This window comes from Lissotriton vulgaris, chromosome 3_1, assembly GCF_964263255.1.
Source record: "Lissotriton vulgaris chromosome 3_1, aLisVul1.2, whole genome shotgun sequence".
In the NCBI taxonomy this organism is placed as follows: domain Eukaryota; kingdom Metazoa; phylum Chordata; class Amphibia; order Caudata; family Salamandridae; genus Lissotriton; species Lissotriton vulgaris.
Window position 1 is genome coordinate 1,019,499,627 of NC_141689.1, and position 19,760 is coordinate 1,019,519,386.

Genomic DNA, 19,760 nt, shown 5'->3' on the forward strand with positions numbered 1-19,760 from the left:
CGACAAAAGTTCTCCATAATGGGATCTAAAAATTGACAACCAGAAGTAGAGCAGGACATGGAGACCAAGGTGGAAGAGACTGAAACCAAATCTGACTTTATATTGGACTCTGACTCCAATTCACAACATTTAGTCTTGGGTGTTAAGACCCTTGAAACATGAGAATATATAGAATCTGATGGCGATTCAGATTTTGGAGCAGACCCTTATCAACTTGTACAAGGACATCATTCTTTTTTCTTGGAGAAGGTTGCATGAATCAAATAGGAAAGCTCAGCTCCTGGGCTATCAGAAAATAGAAGTGCGTTATAGAAAGCATGCTGACAAAGAAAAAGAGATTCAAGTACTTAGACCGAGAACGTTTAAAACCCTGGCAGATCTGATCGATTTATTGCAGAAAGACCAGTTGCGGGTCAAGAGTTCAATTACAAAGGAGAGACAAATGGGAGAGAGATTGCAGAGATTTGTGACCAATTAGAACGAATAGACCAGAAAATAGAAGGCTTTGACAAAGGAGTTAAAGAAGTAGAAGGGAAGAATGAAGGTCTGGAACTTACATTCAAGTGACTTGATAAAGAGGAAAAGAAAAAGAAAAAAATGAGGATATAGAAAACAAGGCCAGGAGACGGAATCTAAGATTTGTTAAGATCTGTGCAGAAGGTGAAGGAGTGACCTCCATGAATAGTTTCAGTGAAAAACGAATTCCAGAAACAGTTCTTAAAGACTTTTCCTGGAAGGACCTGACAATTGCCAGAGATAATCAAGTCCCCTTTCAGAAACCTAATCGCACGATCCCTCACGTACTCCTATTGGCCACTTTTGACTAATGACCTGGTACCTCTGGTTTTACAAAGCAAATTCTAAAAATTCATAGGTTCTACATCATTCAGTGTTCTCAGAGCTACAAATAGTGCATATTTTCTTACATGACATGTAATACGATATGTAAAACAGAGCAGATGGGAAAAGTGATGAGGAAATGAATACCCTTAACAAAAAAGAAATACAGTCGTTATGGGTACAAAAAGCAGTTCCATAAACACATTTAATGTTCAGAGGTTTACATTTTTTTTACTACAATTCGAACAAAAATTTGAATTACCACAGCTTGAATAATTTTCAAAACCAAAGACCAAGAGAGCAAAAAAAAAATGCACAGAAAACCAGGTATTAAAAGCTGAAAACAAAAAACATATAGACATATACAGGCAAGCAAACAGTGGCAACATTAATATAACACTTTTAGATCACTTTTCATTAAAATTAAAACACTACAGCACCCAAAACAAAAATACTACAAAGGATAGTGTAACGGATCAGAGTGTATGTTGATGACGTTTCAATCCAGTAAAAATATGGGATCATCATCAGGACTGAGGATCAGTTGCCTGGCATTGTATCAATTGATTTATTACATGAAGCACCTGATTTTTCAACAATCTCTAACTAAGCAAACAACATGCCTTTTCAACACAATTATTGCCAACCATCCCCCATATATCCCAGTGTAGAACATAAAGCCCTTCATAAGTTTTACTTACTTGTGTGTCGGTACGTCACAGTTTCTGAAATAACATCTGCTTGGGAGAAGCAATCCACAACAACTCCCTCTTTCTGCACCACTCCATAGCGCGGCTGCCGAGCAATCATGAACATCAGCCTCATGTCATCGCTGTCTGCATCCGTGGCATATATGTACTCAGAAGTGATAACTACTTCCTCTCCCTCCAGACACTGGATGGTTGGAAGGAGACCGTCTTTCATAACAGGAGGCTCATCATTCACAGGCAGCACCTACCACAAACCACATACAGGGAAGCATTTAGCAATTAAAAGGGACCAGTTCTTTAGCATGATAGCAACATTAAGGTATTGTTGCACTTTACTGTGAGAAAGTCTCTAGTTTAAGACCTCTGTCAATCAAGACGTTTATAAATCAACTTATTAATACATGGGCCTCATTACCAGTGACAAATGCCTGCGCTGCTCTGCGCCCCCTTTGACTTCTCCCACCTTGCCTCGCTATGCCCTAAGGTGTGAGGTATGCGCTGTTGATTACGACATCACTACATTCCCGCTCCCTCCTGACCCTCTGCTTTGCCTCTTAGGCAGCTAGGCTTTGTCAAATTTTGCCCAGATGCCTCCCGTAGGCTGATTGCTATGCTGTTAGTCTTTGTGCGGCGCAGGGATTCCATGTGCTGGGGTCGCTGACTTGCACCGAAGGTGTCCCTTTGGTTAGAGGATCCTTCCCACTGCCAGACTCTCTTGTCCGAATTTTGGGATCTAATGCCCGCTAGAGCCCGCCCGCTGGATATTTAGTGCCCACTTGTCTCCTATCTCCTAAGTCACACTTCCCAGCACTCGGCGACCTCTCCCGCGATCCCCGTCAGCGCTTCGTCCACGGCAGCTCCCAGTGCAGATCCATGAGTTTCCTCCTCCAGGCTTCCCTTCCGTCCCCTACCCCACACTGCCCCCCTTTTTATGTTCCCTGATGATTTCTCTGCTCTGCTACTGGCGGATTTCCGATTTATGTCTTGATTGTATTGATTGCAGTGCTTGTATCAGGTTGTCCTTAATTTTGTACAACATATCGTAATTGAATATTCTTTTGCAATGGTGTAACTCTATGCTTCTGCAGTGTCTAAATCTTCAATAAAGGTTTTAGAATTTTGTTTTTTTTTTAAACGTATTAATACATAGGTTGTTTCACAAAATACCAATATATGTGGTAGATAGAAGTGGGCGCGCATAACAAAACCGCTTCTACCAAACACAATTTTGTACATTCCAAATACAAAATTGTAAATCGTAATGTTTCGCAATTTACGATTTCTTATTTGGAATCTTAGTACATGAGACGCTTTGTTACTGCATTCTGTCTTTAGTAGTTGCATCTCGGGCCAAGGTGAAATATGCAGTATGGGAATAATGAACAGCATCTGAGCTTCAAGGCCAGTTGGCAGTCGCCAAGAGGTGAGACTGTCAGACAGAACATTTCATGCTAGTGCTGTGGCAGGTGTACACTCAGATGGCACATTCTGGTTTCTTCAAGCTTATTCTGGCTGGGCATCAGTGACAAAGTTCAGGCAGCCCACACTTCAAATGAGTAACACTCCTCTTTCTCACTCTTTTGTACACAAACGGGAACAGATTATGGCAAATATATTCCCAAATTTACAAATGTACCTCCACATTATCTGTCACTTGTATTGTAATGTTCTCTTTAGGAAACAGCCCAAAAAGGTTTGTTGTTAGTCATGCAGGTACAGCACAAAGCAGGAGATGTCACTTTCCTCTGTGGAGCTGGCTTCTACAATTTTGATAGGCAAGTTCAGGCCAATTAAAATGCCTTCATAAATGGGGAGGCTGGGGGAGGAACTATGGTCTAATGCTTAATTTGATGGCCTTGTAACCTAAAGATCTGTGCTTTATACTTTGCTTGACAGTTCCTCAAACATTATGTCATGGTGGACATATCACTGCTTTTTCCTGTGCCTAAAATCGCAAATAATTGCAATATAAAATAAACCTTGTGATTATGTATAATGGAAATTAGAAGTAAAATACCACGTTGACAAATGAATAGACGTACTTCTTCAGTTTTCTGGTAGAAATAATTTATTTTAATTATTGTTTCATGATTAATGCAATATTTTAATTCTTGTTTTCTAGACCCTCTGGCTTTGTGTTGCCCTGACTATGGAGACTTCCATTTGCTTAGGCAAATGAAAGATATGGGCAATTAAAAGTTTGTTGAATTTTGAACTGTAATTCCACAGTTCAGTAACTGTAAAACAGGCATGAGTAATCATAAATTACTGCACATTTAACAGCGAGTGGAAAAAACAGCAAAACGGTATTTGCACTATATGATTAGCTTTTTGCAGGTATTTTCCATGTAAGGAAACGTGCATTTGTTGATATACACCTGCATGCAACTGCAGATTTACTACTTTCTGGAATTCACAAACATTCCCGGGAATATGCATGAAAAGCTGTGACAGGCACAGATTTCCATGTGTGTTACTGGGAATGTCATGAGTCATTCTGTAAAGAAGCTCTAGACACAGGATTTCGTCTTCTTCTTTATTTCATCGCACACCCATTGTAGCAGGGTTTCTGTTCTCCCACAGAACTGTGCACAGAGATCTAGAACCTGGGTGAATTAGGGTGACCCAAAACTCACCTTAGTATCAGAAATACCCTTACCGAGCTAGCTACAGTGTCTCATTGGTCCTAACAAACTCCCAATGACTTAGACAATCCAGAACATGAACTTAGGGTACCTCAGGTATCGTGGAACACATGAACACTCTTTCGCTCTATAATCATTTCAAACCACAACGGGGAGTAAAATAACACACGTGCAAGTTTGAAATATTTATTTTTCAATGCAAGGTTCTCAAACGCAGTATCTTATATAATACCAACATACATATTATAAAAATCAGAGTTATCAGCATAGTCACTAGTCCATAGTAAGCGAACGGTGATAGCATATTATAATGCAAAAATCTATAGAAATCTGTATCACCTATATTTCGCGCACCCTATTTAGCATACTATATTATATCTAAGAAGGTCTCATTTGGGTTTTAGCAGGGCGGGCCCATACCTCTAAATGTCAGCAGAAGAAGATCACATCATCAGCTACCAACTCTCTTCATGCGAAGCACCATCAAGTGTGTTTTTGCATTCTCAGTAACTCTATCTTAAACCCGCGTAGAGCCCAATGTTGGCAGCAATATTATTTGTGTTATATCTAATGTGGTGCGAGGATCAGGCCTCCCAGCAACCTTGTGTTAGGTTATTCTTAGAGGCTATAGCTCTCGGTGTGCAGACAGTGTACCAAGTGTCCCAGGCACGACTGATATCAGAGCAATAACATATTATTCTCAATAAATCACATCTTTCGTCTAGGTTGAAAGCTACAATAATAATTATGTGCCGTGTGCAAACTGAAGCCGAAGGAAAATATGTTGTTTAAACATTTAATAAACTCATGCTAACTTAACACAATATATAGAAAAGCATTAACTATATGACACCCCCCCAATGATCCGAGGACGGTCAAGAAACAAGCCAATAATATAATAAAGGCATAACATGAAAGCAGAGTTCAACAATATTGAGCCAAGCTAAATGTATGTATATGTATATAAAAAATTAACAATACAAAATATGTATGAATGTCTATAGTGGCCAAACAGAAATGTAAAAAATCTCGAACTTGAGGCCTAATATAAAATCCCAGGCCTAGAACATATCATGTAAATTGTTCGTAAGAAAAATGGCACCATTCAGAATTACTAAAAAGTCACGTGCCTGTATAGTGAAAGTCTTCAAAGCCACTCATGGGTGGATAGAATATGCAAAATAGGTAGCCACAGCTTCCAACATGAAATCACTGTCATCATCCGAAAACAGTTCAGCCATCCAATTAAGCAATGGGAAAGAACATACGTGCTCCTCCAACACCGAACCCTCTAGCAACATCAGAGGACAACTCGGTGGTTTCTCAAGAACGCTATGTGCCAGAAACTCATGCGTCGCTGCGGGGATGTCCCACTGACCCATTAGTCCATGCATCGCTGCCAAGGCCATATTCCTTTCGCCAGAACAAATCAACTTGTGAGCAACTACGGGGCCCATCAGGTGATTAAAATCGACTTCAGGAGATAACGGCAAGCAGAGACACAAATCAATGGCCCAGTCAAATTCGCAGCTCAGGCAATGAAACACAGGCTGGACACATGTGAAATAGGAAAATCGAAACGATAATCCAAATGCCGTGCTTAAGGTCGCAAGCGGCAAGGTGCCATAGTAATCAAGCATCCGGTTGCGAAACAGTGTCAGAAGGGGCTGAGCGGCTTCTTGCGCAGGATGGGCATCCATGTTTTAGGAAGCAGAATAACACCAAAACCCCTGCATCTAAAGCCAGCAAAACAGGAAATCCGCCAAACAAGCTCGAAAATATTGAATGGAAGAAAGCTGGGATAACACCAAAAATCTTTTCAAACGTAGTCACGAGACCACTGCTAACCAATTTAAAAAAATGAGCTAAGCCAGACGTGGAGGAGGCATTAAAGATCTGATGTACTAATTCGCAGAAATGAAACGGCAAGTCAGTATTTAAAAGTGCCTGCACCTCTGTGCATGTATTAGCTATGGGAAGGACATAAGTTTCACGGGCCGAGCTCAGGGCCACTTCTTTTTGAGACAAAAGAGCCCTTATTCGGCTCAAACCATTGAACTCCGCTCTCAAGGTTGGGATGCGCGGCCAGATGGAAACATCTGAATTCCCATGCGTGGGTGGATATAACACGTTCTTGCAACACACCACACGTTCTGATACAGTAACCACATAGGCGATACCGACCATTAACCCACAACTTTCCTCGTTATTCAAAAGTAAATAACTACCGTTTGTCAATAAAGTAAATGTAGGAACTATTGCAGGAACCGGTGTGCCTTTTAAAACACAGGCTAAATTAGGCCGGTCCTGATTACAAGAACCATGCAACTGGATGTGTCTGCATACCAGCGAGCGGTCAGGCGACTGTGTGTATTCTTCACCATTCAGATTCACTTCCTTTCCATCCTTCAGGCATCTGTACGTGTATGGTAAAGACCATGCCTCATGTAGGAAAGCACTGCCTAGTGGTTCATATCTCCCTATTGCAATATAACGCATACAATTAGTAAATTTATATAAAGCAAAAGGTAAAGTAATAACACCATGGATAAGCCATGTAGCAGCAGCTGCCTCAGCTACAGAAAAGGGCAAAGATTCTAACTTTTCAATGTGCAACATAGAAAACGATGCATCTCGCATAGAAAGCATGCGCTGCTTGTCAGTCAAATTAAACGGAGCAAATAAGGATGATACGTTCATGTAACTCCAAGGAACGCGACCAGCTTTCAGAGTCTGTAGTGTCCATGCAAACTACATTACAGAACACAATTGATTTTGTCCATGGTACAATACAGATACTTCATCATTTACAATGTCAACCACAGAAGAGACAATATTGTTCAACGTGTAAATTCGGGAAGAAAGCATGCTAATACTGTTATCGACAACTGCAAGCACTTTTTCCAAATTTGCTTGGTCAATCGCTCTTAGGCGTTTAGCAGCCTGAATTTGCGAAAATTTCCAAATTTCATTGTAAACTGCATAAATCCACCGTTTAGACCTACCCTTAGCTGGGCCTTTTATAAAATCATTCAAATCCACGTTGTCAGTTAACTGAGACAGATGTAGTTTAACTGCAGCTAAAGTGGAATGTTGTAACCAAGTCTGACACAGTTTCCCCACAGAATAAGTGGTGACAGTATAATCAGTTTCAAAACGGGGATCAGGTCTGACTTGTGTGAACCCTTCAGCCAAACCCAGAAAACGACGTTGGAAAGAATCAGCACTTCTTTGCCACATCAGCCAACCCTTTGGATCCAAACTGGATATATTAAAGGATGAATTGTGCAATAGAGCTTGTAACTCACGAATGGACAATTCAGTATAATTACCCCATCCTGAATATTCTTCCAGTTCGGGGATAATTGGTGTATTTAATTTTTTAGAAGTAGCCAATCCAAAGCATGTTGTTTGGAAAATGGATGAATTTAGAAACAACATGTGATTCGGGATGAGACATGCTCGGTGCAAAGCCTCAGTGCCTTGTACCTGCCAATCTTTGGTACCCCAAACCGATTTAAGGTCAATTGTTCCTTTCCAAAACTCGTAGCCATCTACAGCTAATCTGTCTAGAAAGGACTTCGAATACAGCATTTTTGTATCGGTAAGTCTAACTTTGGACATGGACTTTTGTGTCATTTTGAAATAAAATGACTCAGGATTTGATTGATTAAAATCTGTAAAATAAGAATATTTTTTCAGAAATGTACTGGAGCTGCCTCCCAATGGAGCAGGGCAATGTTCCCACTGTGTGTAATTTACAGCAACCCTCCTGGAATTTGTCTTATGTAAAAAATGATTACCATAATGTTGAAAACAAAACAAATCACCATAATTAATAGAATCTAAATATAAATCCTCAGCATCAAAGGCAGCATAGTATTTCAAATCAGAGAATAATGCTTCTACGGCCTGAATATCCCAATCATCAGAACGTATATTTTGTTTAATCACATCCCCCATGTTTACTCTAAGCACATTCGGAACATTAATCACTTCAGTGGGCCCATGTATTTGAAATCTAACCGCATCCCACACAATCCCATCAAGGACAGGCCAAGCAGTAATGTTGACTGTATTCAAGTTTCGTTTCAGTCTGTGTGCTGAATGTGAAGAGGAAAGAGGGGCCAATGTTCCATTAAGGTACCGAATTCCTGTCTTTCTTTAACATAGTGACCATCGATCAGGCGGAAAAAATAAAACACAAAACCAATTGACATAAAAAGGTAAAATGAAAATAGAATCAACCAAATGTATGTCCAAGGGGGAATTAAAAAATGTTTTTTAAACAAGGTGGCATATTTTGCAATAGTTGAGGGTTTCTTTGAAAGTTCCGAAACAGAGTCAAAAGAGAATCTTGACTGGTCGGCCAAACGAGTCTGCAAATCTGGCATAGATAAGTCAGCAGGATAGGTATAGTTTAGCTCATCAATGTTAGTAACAGGAATAGTATTTAATAAAGGACTGGATATGGAAGGCATCTCGAGGGACACCTCCTGTTCTGCACCAGAAGTAATAGCCAGCACAGAATGCCTCACAATGGAAGGACAGGATATAGCCGGTGTCATGCTATGAAGAATCGGCCACCCTGTGTGTCTTGACATTGTCAATAGAAATAAATCTGTTTTCCTTACGACCTGGAAGTGGTGGTAATATGACTGTTCTTGTGCCCTTCACTCCAAGAACTCGAACCGATGCACGATATGAGGGACCAAACTCTTTCTTGTTATCGATCTTCCCTCAAACCAGTTCTCCAACTTGGGGTAGCCAGCCAACTACCGGGATCTGCAACGCATCATCGATGTGGAGGGCAAATGTTCCTTTGCTAGACTGTCTCTGGTCTTTTGTAGATCCTGTAAAACATTGCAATGTTCATCTATGTCAAAGGCCGTGGCCTGGGCCTTGCAGTCTAGACCGTCGAGGTCAGGGACGTACATCTTGATACCAAAGAGCATTTCGTATGGGGTCCGCCCACCCAGAGACCTTCTAGGGAGATTATTAAGCGCACGCTGCACGCCATTGAGGTGGGCTAACCAGTTTCTGCCAGTGCCTATAACTCGAGCTGTCAAAGATTGCTTTAAGTCACGGTTCATTCGTTCAACTACACTATTTCCCTCGGGTCTGTACGGAGACGAAAACTTGACTTGGACCCCCAACGAAACCATAGCATCCTTATACGCCTTAGAGGCGAAAGCCGGACCCTGGTCCGAATGGAAGGTACCACAGGCAAAAATCCCTACAAAGACTCGCAAATCCTTAATGACAGTCCGTGAATCAGCTCTACGATGGGGCCATACCCACACAAAGCGTGTGCATGAATCAACTGCTACTAAGATGTACTTATATGCAGTATCAGAAGAAAAAGGACCGCAGTGATCTAAATAAACGCACCCAAGCGGTTTATTAGAGATGTACAACTGTGTCTGAGGCGGACGCGCAGCAGTTGAAGGTTTAATCTGCTGGCAAATGTCACATTGAAGGACATAATCGCGCGTCTGTTTGTACAGTCCCCGCCACCAGAACCTCTGTTGTAGCTGTGTTACAGTGGCTGAGACGCCCGCATGCGCAGACGCCACACCTTCATGAGCTGCTGTAATCAAAGAAGCCCTGCGATCCGAGTTGGGAATTAAACGTTCACCATCTTCAGGAATTTTCACATAAGGAACCTTATCGGGACTTAAGTGGTATGTGTATTTAGAAGGGAACCCCGCAGGATATTTACTTCCCTTCTCAGTAGCAGCAACCGCTGCCAAAATGTCATCATCTACCTTATTTTTGGACCTCGTGACTGCTGCAACTAAGTATTTTGATACTGCTGACTTCGCTGCTTCATCAGCAAGCGAATTTCCGACAGCGTGGACCCCCACGCGCTGATGGCCAAGAGTATGAATTACAAACACGAGAGGCAACTTCTCTTTGAGTTCCGCCACTCGGACCCAGATCATTTTATGTTTTATAGTACTACCTTTGGAATCACGAAATTCATTCTGAATCCAAAAGAACAAGTTCTCATTGTAAGACTGGACACAGTAGTAAGAATCACTTACGACCAAAGTCGTCACACTCGGATCTGCGTACTCCAATTCAAGCATCAGAGCACGAAGCTCAGCCAACTGTGCAGTGCAGTCCCCAAGCGTCTGCGTGTGCACAACACTGGACTTGAACTCATCGTTCACCATGGCACCGACCACAATGGCGCAAGCGGAAACGTAGGCATGTTTAGTGCCATGCGCAACCTGCGCCGAACCATCAGTGTAAATGATGCAATGGAAATCCTCCAACGGCCGCATTGCTAAAGGAGCAGGATGAACAAATTCATACTGTAAGAACTCCTGCGACCGTAAAGTGGCGTCAAAAATAAATGTGACATCCTGGGATGACAAGGATGCAGCCCATTGAATCCACCGAGGGTGCAAAGCTTTAGAATTAGGTACACTGGCTTTCGTAACTGCCTCCAAGGCAGGACACGGGGTAACAACCAACATGCGTTTTCCCTGTGATAGGGCACGTTCCTTAAGAATGGCCATCTGCACAGCCGTCAAAACTTTCTCCACAGTGGAAAAACGCAATTCAGCCGAAGTGTACAAGTGTGACTTGTAAGCCATAGGTACTGTATCTCTATCTCCTTCATTAAAAGTTAGGTACGTGAAACCTACCGCCCCCGGGACAATTCTTATCACCAGGTTGGTCTGGTTATCATGAGTCTGTAAGTATTCAGAAGCGAGCAAATCAGCTTGCAAAGATTGCAGAATAGCTGAATGCTCAGGCAGCCAGCATGATTTGGAAAAAGATGGTTGTATCAAAGCATACAAAGGCTTGATACGCTGGGCATATTCCGGAATGTATGTCCTCCCGAAATTCAAAAAGCCCAGTAAAGATTGTAATTTTTTCAGTGTTGTCGGAGAGCGCAACTGAGCGCACTTCTCCAGGAAGTGAGGAGCCAAGCCTTTTCCTTCATTAGTTAGTTCATAGCCTAGAAACAACACTGTGTATTCTGCAATGTGCGATTTTGCAAAATTAAACTTGTAACCCATGTCTGCAAAGTTACAAATAATACTGTTCACTCGACACAGATGCTCCCAAAGTTTGTCGTCCGTGAGATAGATATCATCCACATAGGAACAAGCATCTGGGTCGATCCTCTCCAACAGAGAGACAATGCGTGCGGAAAATACGCCAGGACTATTCTTATAGCCCATTGGAAGACGCTGAAACATTTTTTGGACCCCGCCGCATGTGAAAGAAGTCCATTGGGAACTTAGACTGTCCAATGAATGGGCATAAAAACCATTGGAAATGTCAAGCGTGGTTTTGAACCGCTTACGCACAAGACTATTTACAAGGGCAGAGCCGTGAGTATTCTGTACTGCACAGTTACGGCAATGCGAGTTTAAATGCAGGTAATCCAAAACCAAACGGTAAGAGCCATCCGGTTTGTTTACAGTAAAAAGGGGGTTATTCATCGGTGACAAACACGTTTCAATAACACCTTGATATTCCAATTGTTCAAGGATCGCTGCGACCGAAGCTTTGGCTTCACGTCGTATGGGATATTGAGGTTGAGGCTGCGGCTGAGACCGTAAAGGAATCTCGTGGTTCGGGGACATTTTATCCCAGCCACACTGATTACGGTACACAGCGGGTGCAAGCGCCAGAGCCCACTCTTCTGCAAAGTGCAGCGCTTCCACTCTCGAAACTGTGTTCGCGAAACTGGGGAGGATCACCTCCTCCCCTCTTGGAGCTGCGAGCACAAAAGGTGGGGGCCAGTCAGCCTCCGAAAGCAAAATGTCATATGTAGACGAAAGATTTTCCCAAAATACCCCTTTAACGGTACGTTGTATGTCACCTTCAATTAACAGGACAATTTCAAAAAGTCTATCAGGGGGAGCAACTCCTGTATCTGCTGTTTCAATCACAACATAAGTGTCAGTCGCTGTCACCTTCAGTAGTGGACGGAGGGCCTCTCTCACTATGGTAATCTCCGCCGCGCTGTCCAGCAAGGTCAGAGCCCAAGTCAGATTCCGAAGCCTCGTTCTCACAATCTGGGGCATATCGATGCGCTGTCAAGGCTGCGACTTTTTTCTTGGCAAACTGCGGTCTCTGAGGCGTAGAGCCCTCCTGCTTGTCTGCACCGTTGCGCGGGCGGGGCTGACCACGTCCTTGCTGGCCACCCCGGCCCCTGCCGCCCCCTCCACCACCGGTTGACGGAGCCGATGAGTCCTGAAAGGAACGAGGAAAGCGTTGGTCAGAAGCCTGAAAACGTTCAGGTGACTTAATCATCGCGCGGTCGCGCAAATCATAAACACGTTCCGACTGCGCAGGCAACGGAGACGCAGTGCGTGAAACCTGTGTCTGTTGTTGTTGTTGTTGCTTACCCTGATTCTGTTTTTTAGGCCAATTTTGTTTTTTGGACTTGGGCTGAGCGTTCGCTTCCGAAGACTGTCCCTGGGGCTGCTTTTTCTCCTTATCAGAAAAGTCTTAAGACCCTTGGCATTGCGGCCAACCATTTTATAAGCCGCCACAATTATCCTTGCCAACTGACGGGGTTTGTCCGCGTCGGGAATCAGCGCCAAGGCGTTAGCCACCTGGAAGTTCACTGCATCCCCCTTGACATTTGCAAGGATCAGATCGCAAACCACCTCAAAGGAGCCACACAGGCGCATACCCAACTCAACCGCTGACTCCGGTCCGTGATCATCTTGAACACGTTTAAGGACCGCAGACAGGTTGGACATAGACGGGGAGCCAAAGCACCTCGAATAGACCGCTGCAAAAGTCTTACCCCATGTTTCACATTCAACAAGCTCAGGGGCCAAATCTTTCGGCAAACTAAGCGTAAGAATCCGGTGTTTTTCACCAGGATTCGTATTAGGAAGCACAGCTTCCAGCTGGTCGAATTTCTCGGCAAGCCAGAAAGGAAAGTCATCCTTATCCTGGGGCTTCTTGCCCATTACGGAATTCACCATGACAGGACTGATTTTCAAACCAGCCTGACCTGCTTGAAGCTGTGCACCCCTAGGGGCTGCGCCTTGAACATTACGACTTGTGTAATGAACAAGTGCCCTAATCACTTCAACCGCGACCTCGTGAAGACGTCGCAGGTCACCCACATTACAAGTGGCGCGATTAGGGTGAGGAGTAAATCCAGCCAAAGCGGCCAAGGCGTGCCCGGAATGGACAAAGGACCTAACCTCGGAGCGGTTAAAGCGTGTAGTAGTGCGCCACCAAACCAAACTCCATGCTGCCAAACATCAATAGGTACTTCCTGTGCTCTGTACGGAGCATATGCAGCAGGAACAGCTGACGGAGTGTACGAGTGGAACACACCAGAATTTGCGTCCACTGCCGGAAACGTCACCCAAGAATAAAACAGTTCGTACGGGTAAGCATGTTCCACACTCACCACCAGAACCACAGACAAGCCTTCCAAAGGAACATCATAAGTCCGCAAATGATCACGCACCGCAATGCGACTATGCAGCGGGATGTTCACGGCTTGTGCCATGATTGCACAGGAACGTGAAAAAACAAAGATTACCTTGTAGTACAACTGTGTAGTAATTCAAGGAAACCGTTTTAGATAGATTCAAGCTTGAAAAGACCTATTTCAAAAATAGGTAGGTTTTTCCGACACCGCCGTTTTCCGGAAACGGGAATGAAGGAGTTAAGGTTAGAATGATATACTACTCGAGTGTCATGATATAAGGCCAACTACCTTTGGGCGCCATGTAGCAGGGTTTCTGTTCTCCCACAGAACTGTGCACAGAGATCTAGAACCTGGGTGAATTAGGGTGACCCAAAACTCACCTTAGTATCAGAAATACCATTACCGAGCTAGCTACAGTGTCTCATTGGTCCTAACAAACTCCCAATGACTTAGACAATCCAGAACATGAACTTAGGGTACCTCAGGTATCGTGGAACACACGAACACTCTTTCGCTCTATAATCATTTCAAACCACAACGGGGAGTAAAAGAACACACGTGCAAGTTAGAAATATTTATTTTTCAATGCAAGGTTCTCAAACGCAGTATCTTATATAATACCAACATACATATTATAAAAATCAGAGTTATCAGCATAGTCACTAGTCCATAGTAAGCGAACGGTGATAGCATATTATAATGCAAAAATCTATAGAAATCTGTATCACCTATATTTCGCGCACCCTATTTAGCATACTATATTATATCTAAGAAGGTCTCATTTGGGTTTTAGCAGGGCGGGCCCATACCTCTAAATGTCAGCAGAAGAAGATCACATCATCAGCTACCAACTCTCTTCATGCGAAGCACCATCAAGTGTGTTTTTGCATTCTCAGTAACTCTATCTTAAACCCGCGTAGAGCCCAATGTTGGCAGCAACCTCCCAGCAACCTTGTGTTAGGTTATTCTTAGAGGCTATAGCTCTCAGTGTGCAGACAGTGTACCAAGTGTCCCAGGCACGACTGATATCAGAGCAATGACATATTATTCTCAATAAATCACATCTTTCGTCTAGGTTGAAAGCTACAATAATAATTATGTGCCGTGTGCAAACTGAAGCCGAAGGAAAATATGTCGTTTAAACATTTAATAAACTCATGCTAACTTAACACAATATATAGAAAAGCATTAACTATATGACACCATCTTGCGACAACGGTCTCACTTCAATCATTCATCTCCTTCAACTCCCTCACATTCCAATGTGATGTCACCCATAAACGGCTGGCATTCCAACCTTAAGATCTCTACATCATCTTCTCTTTATAGTAAATAATTAAATATTGAAATTTTAAAAAACTTAACATTTAACTATAAAATGCACATTTACAATACTGTATTGAACACTGAAATACTCCACTGAAAATATTGTCAGTTACATTTAATAAAAAACTTTTGGTAGACACGCTGTATGTCTCTCAAATACTAGAATGGTCCCAACAGTTTTTCGATATCAATAGAGGATCCTCAACAAGTGCAATGGTATGGGATTGCTTCAAAGCGGGGCTGCGTGGTGAGACATGCAGTTATGGCTGGGCAATGCAACGTAAGGAAAAGGAAGCAATGAAACAGCTATTGCAAGATCTGGCCAATGCAGAATGTGAGTTGATAGGTGATATAAGGAGAGGACAGGACTGTTGTAATACTCAAGATAAAGTGGCAAAATGCAAGGCGAAAATTACAGGGGTCTGGAGTCAGAAAATTGCCGCTCAATATAAATTGTATAAGGCTGAAAGGTATGAGTATGGTGAGACGGTAGGGAGGTGTCTTGCTCAAAGAATGCGACAAAGACAGATGATGCAACATATATCCTCTATTGAAAATAGACAAGGTTTGAGGATAGAGACACCTGAAGGTATCATGAGAGTTTTCCAAGAATTCTATACTGAACTCTATACTCAAGATAATGCCTCCCCAGAGCTAATAGAGCAGTTTGTCAACAGTTGTTATCCTGGACATGCGGTGGAGGATACACAAAGAGAGGAATTGGAAGCTCCAATTACGATGTTAGAACTTGAAACAACTATTACAAGCTTAGCTTTTGGTAAAGCTTCGGGCCCTGATAAACTGCCATTAGAGTTATATCTTAAATTGTTTCCAATTATTAAAAAAGACATGCTGGAGACATTCATAGCTGCCCAGTCAGAACATCCACCGCCATCGTGGGACGACGCCACTATTGCAGTTTTTAAGAAAAAAGATAAGCCTTCTTATCTGCCCGGCTCATATCGGCCTATATCGCTTATTAATGTTGATGTAAAAGTCTACTCTAAAATTCTAGCGAACCGGCTGATCTGTGTGGTCCCGGGATTGGTTTCTAACCAACAGCATGGATTTCTACCTGGGCGGGGCACAACTAATCATGTTTCTCGAGTCATTGCAGCCCTGGACTACGCCGAGACGACGCATAAGAATATAGGTCTAGTATTCCTAGACGCAGAAAAGGCGTTCGATCGCGTCTCATGGCCGTATTTATGGGCCGTTATGACTAAACTCGGGTTTGGACCTCGCTATCTGCAGGCCATTCAGGTTATGTATCGGCATCCAAGGGCACAGATTTCTATGTCAGGACAGCTGTCAGGGTATGTAGATATTAGCTGTGGTACACGTCAGGGATGTCCCTGCTCGCCACTCTTATTTGCTATTTACATCGACCCACTGCTACAGGCGTTAACTACATCATCACATATACCATCTATGATCCTTCCGGGGGGTAGCATGCGTGTGTTAGCATATGCAGATGACATTGCAGTTGTAACATCAGACCCGGACACTGCAGCCCCCGAGATTGAAGATATAACTAAAGAGTTTGGCCGGGTAGCAGGATACAAACTCAATATTTCAAAAACACAAATTGTATGTACGGCAGGATTATGCCCTAATGATAACCGAGTGACCCCCAGAAGCCAAGTACCTTGGTATTAAAATTAGACTATCCCTTCATGATCTGGTCATGGTCAACTGGACTGATCTTATACGCTCAATAAAACAACAACTAGAAAAAATTGAATGTTTACACTTATCGATGGTGGGACGACGCAATGTGCTTAAAATGTCCATACTAAAGTGCTGTACTTCTTTAGGTCAGTTCCACTTGAGGTACCACCCTTGGAAGTGCGGAAACTTCAAGCAACGATTGAAAGATTCATATGGGGATGGAAATCCCCACGTCGGGCATCTAAATTCATGACACTTCCTATGTTGAGGGGAGGTTGGGCCGTTCCAAACTTTATATTATATTATTTGTCTTGTTTGCTACAGAACATAAAGTTTGCTGTAAATGGAAATGACCCACCCCAATTTGAGGACCCTGATATTTTTTATTTATTACTTGGCCCACAAGCACGACAGATGCTTCTTCGTTTTTACGAACTTAGTTATTACAAGAGAACGAAATTTAAGTTGGTGCACACTGCTTTTAAGGGTTGGCGCATGATTAGCAAAATTATGCAGCTACGTCGCATTAACTATCATACTCCTTGTGATTCCCCGGCACTACTACCATCTTTATTTTGGGATTATAGAATGCAAATCTGGGGTGAAAAAGGCGTAAAAATGGTTGGATCATTGTTTAAAGATGGTGCAGTGCTATCTTTTCAAGAGCTTAAAGACACCTATGCAATTCAACAGAATGATTTCTTTAAGTATTTACAGTTACGAGATTTTATTTTCAAACATCTAAATTCAATATCTATCCTGCCTAACGGTCTATTGACAACACTTAAGAGACCGACACGGATCGGGATTATATATAATTATTTACTCGAATTACATCAGGATGACCTTGCACTGCAGGAGTCCAAATGGCTGGCGAGGCTTGCTACGAGTTCTGTACCCTTACATGAGTCTATTAATATTGCGGCCAATATTATGCTATCGGCGAATTTACGTGCTCAGCACTACAAAACTTTATTTAACCTTTACCATACTCCTGCAAAAATGGCAAAGTGGGGTAACAGCTACAATGGGAAGTGTTTTAGATGTCAAACTAATATGGCTGACATTGTTCATATATTTGTTGATTGTAATGTGTTAAATTCATTCTTCACATGCATTGTACAATTTCTTTCAAGTATGCTAAAAGTTGATGTTATAATCTCCAAGGAAATGATTATCTTTGGTCTATCTAGTGACTTAGATGTGTTCGTATCGTATCGCAAGTATAGATACTTGCTATTTATGGTGACGGCAGTGGCTCGCCTCTGTATCGCCTCAATGTGGCTGAAACCGGAAGCTCCAGCTTATGAGATGTGGAGAGCGAAATTTTATAATGTGTTCTATCTGGAGTACAATCTATATTGCACTAAGTCAATTAAGAAAAAGCAAAGAGGGATTAAGGTTTGGCAGGCGATGATTGATCATATGGGGGTTGATGAGTGATGTTTGTATAAAGTTAGACCAAGGAAGGTTTTCACTGCAGTGTAACATTAATACTGTCTTATATTTGGTAATATTCATTTAATGTATTATCTCTTATTTATCAATATAGGTTAAATGTTTTTTTTCTGGAAGTGTATAACATCATAATTGTAGTATGAATATGAAAAGATGTCGGTTTTGAACTGAATCAATAAAAAAAAATTAAAAAAAAAATATTGTCAGTTTACAAGACAATTTCACAATTTTTGTTGATTTTACACACATTTCCAAAACTCCATGCAGTTTCATCATCCACAATCACCACATTACGCTTCATTTTCCTAACTCTGTGAGGATCAGAGTATTTGTTCTTACCCTTCTATAACATTCCTCCTTGCCTTAGACTACCCAATCTCCTTCCTTCATCCACAGATTTTTACATTCCGTTTTGTGTTAAAATACTTCTTTGCCTTGTTCTTTAACCCTTTCTTTGATACCACTGTGATTACCTACACATCTCTCATTCTGTTCGACTCACTCCTTTCTCCCTGGCTCTCTCCCTTTCAGAGACACAAATGGCGACTCACCAGTTACAGAATGGGTAGTTGTTCTATGTGACCACACCATTTTCATCAGTTCGTTCATCCATGGAAGGTGATTAGCGTATGAGCTGTATGTTTTCCATCATCAGCCGATTCACCCACTCCACTAAACCATTAGCCTGTGGTCTAAATATAGCCACCTTCTCATGGACAGTACCCATTCTTAACAAGATAGTCAGTCATCTCCCTAGAAAAGACATTTGTCTTGGGGAATTCTTCCTCCATTAAAATCTTCTCAAAGAATTCAATGACATTAGCAATATTAACGTGTTCCAAGGTCTCCGCTACAAACCAATTGGAATGATAATCAATCACTATCAAATTGTACATACACCTCAGAGCCAGACAATTAACTGGCTCTATAAAATCAACAGCTAATTTTTCCCATGATCTCCAGGGAAAATCAACACACTATCAATATTTGCACATGCATGACACGTTTTCACTACTTTCTCAATATGTCTGTCCATCCCAGGCTGCCAGTAAGACTGTTGTAGCCTTCTCTTAGTCATGTTGTGACCCGGATGGCCTTCATATGCAATGGCAATTATACGAGTACCAATATCAGCAGGAAGTTTGATTTAATTCCTCCTCATTTTTCTTCCCTCAATCAGGCTCAATTCATCTTTCACCTTGTAAAACTCTTTTAACTCCCTAATCGTCGCATCTTGCTCACTCCATCCCTTTACAACTCTATCCTTGATCTCACTCAACATCAAATCTCTTACACTTGCTATGCTCCATTCGACCCCACCAAGTGCAGTCTCACCTTTTCCACGCTATCAATCTCCTTATACTTCCCCTCTTCTCCTTTACACACAGGGAGCCTAGATAGACAATCCGCGATGACATTCCTACAACCCTTCACATATTTTACTCCAAAATTATAATCAAGCACAGACAACATTCACCTTGATATTCATGGAGTGGCATGACCTTCCAACCCTTTTCTTCCCTTAAAACAGATAGGTTAGAGTTTTAGGGTTAATTTTGCCTTTGAAAGGCATGCTCCATAGGTAAATTCTAAAATGTTTAATTCCTCAACAACAAGCTAGGACATCTTTTTCGATCACTGATTATGAAATCTCTTCATCTCAGAAATGTTGGGAAGTGGTTG

At 42.2% G+C, this 19,760-nt stretch overlaps 1 protein-coding gene across 1 annotated transcript in view; it reads right to left on the reverse strand.

The window, feature by feature from the left end:
• Positions 1 to 19,760, reverse strand: part of FREM1 (FRAS1 related extracellular matrix 1) — a 564,068-nt gene that overhangs the window by 314,431 nt on the left and 229,877 nt on the right. The window contains exon 15 of the mRNA XM_086961404.1: positions 1,542 to 1,794. Within this exon, the coding sequence (XP_086817530.1) occupies positions 1,542 to 1,794 (253 nt within the window). The remainder of the gene's footprint in view (positions 1 to 1,541; positions 1,795 to 19,760) is intronic.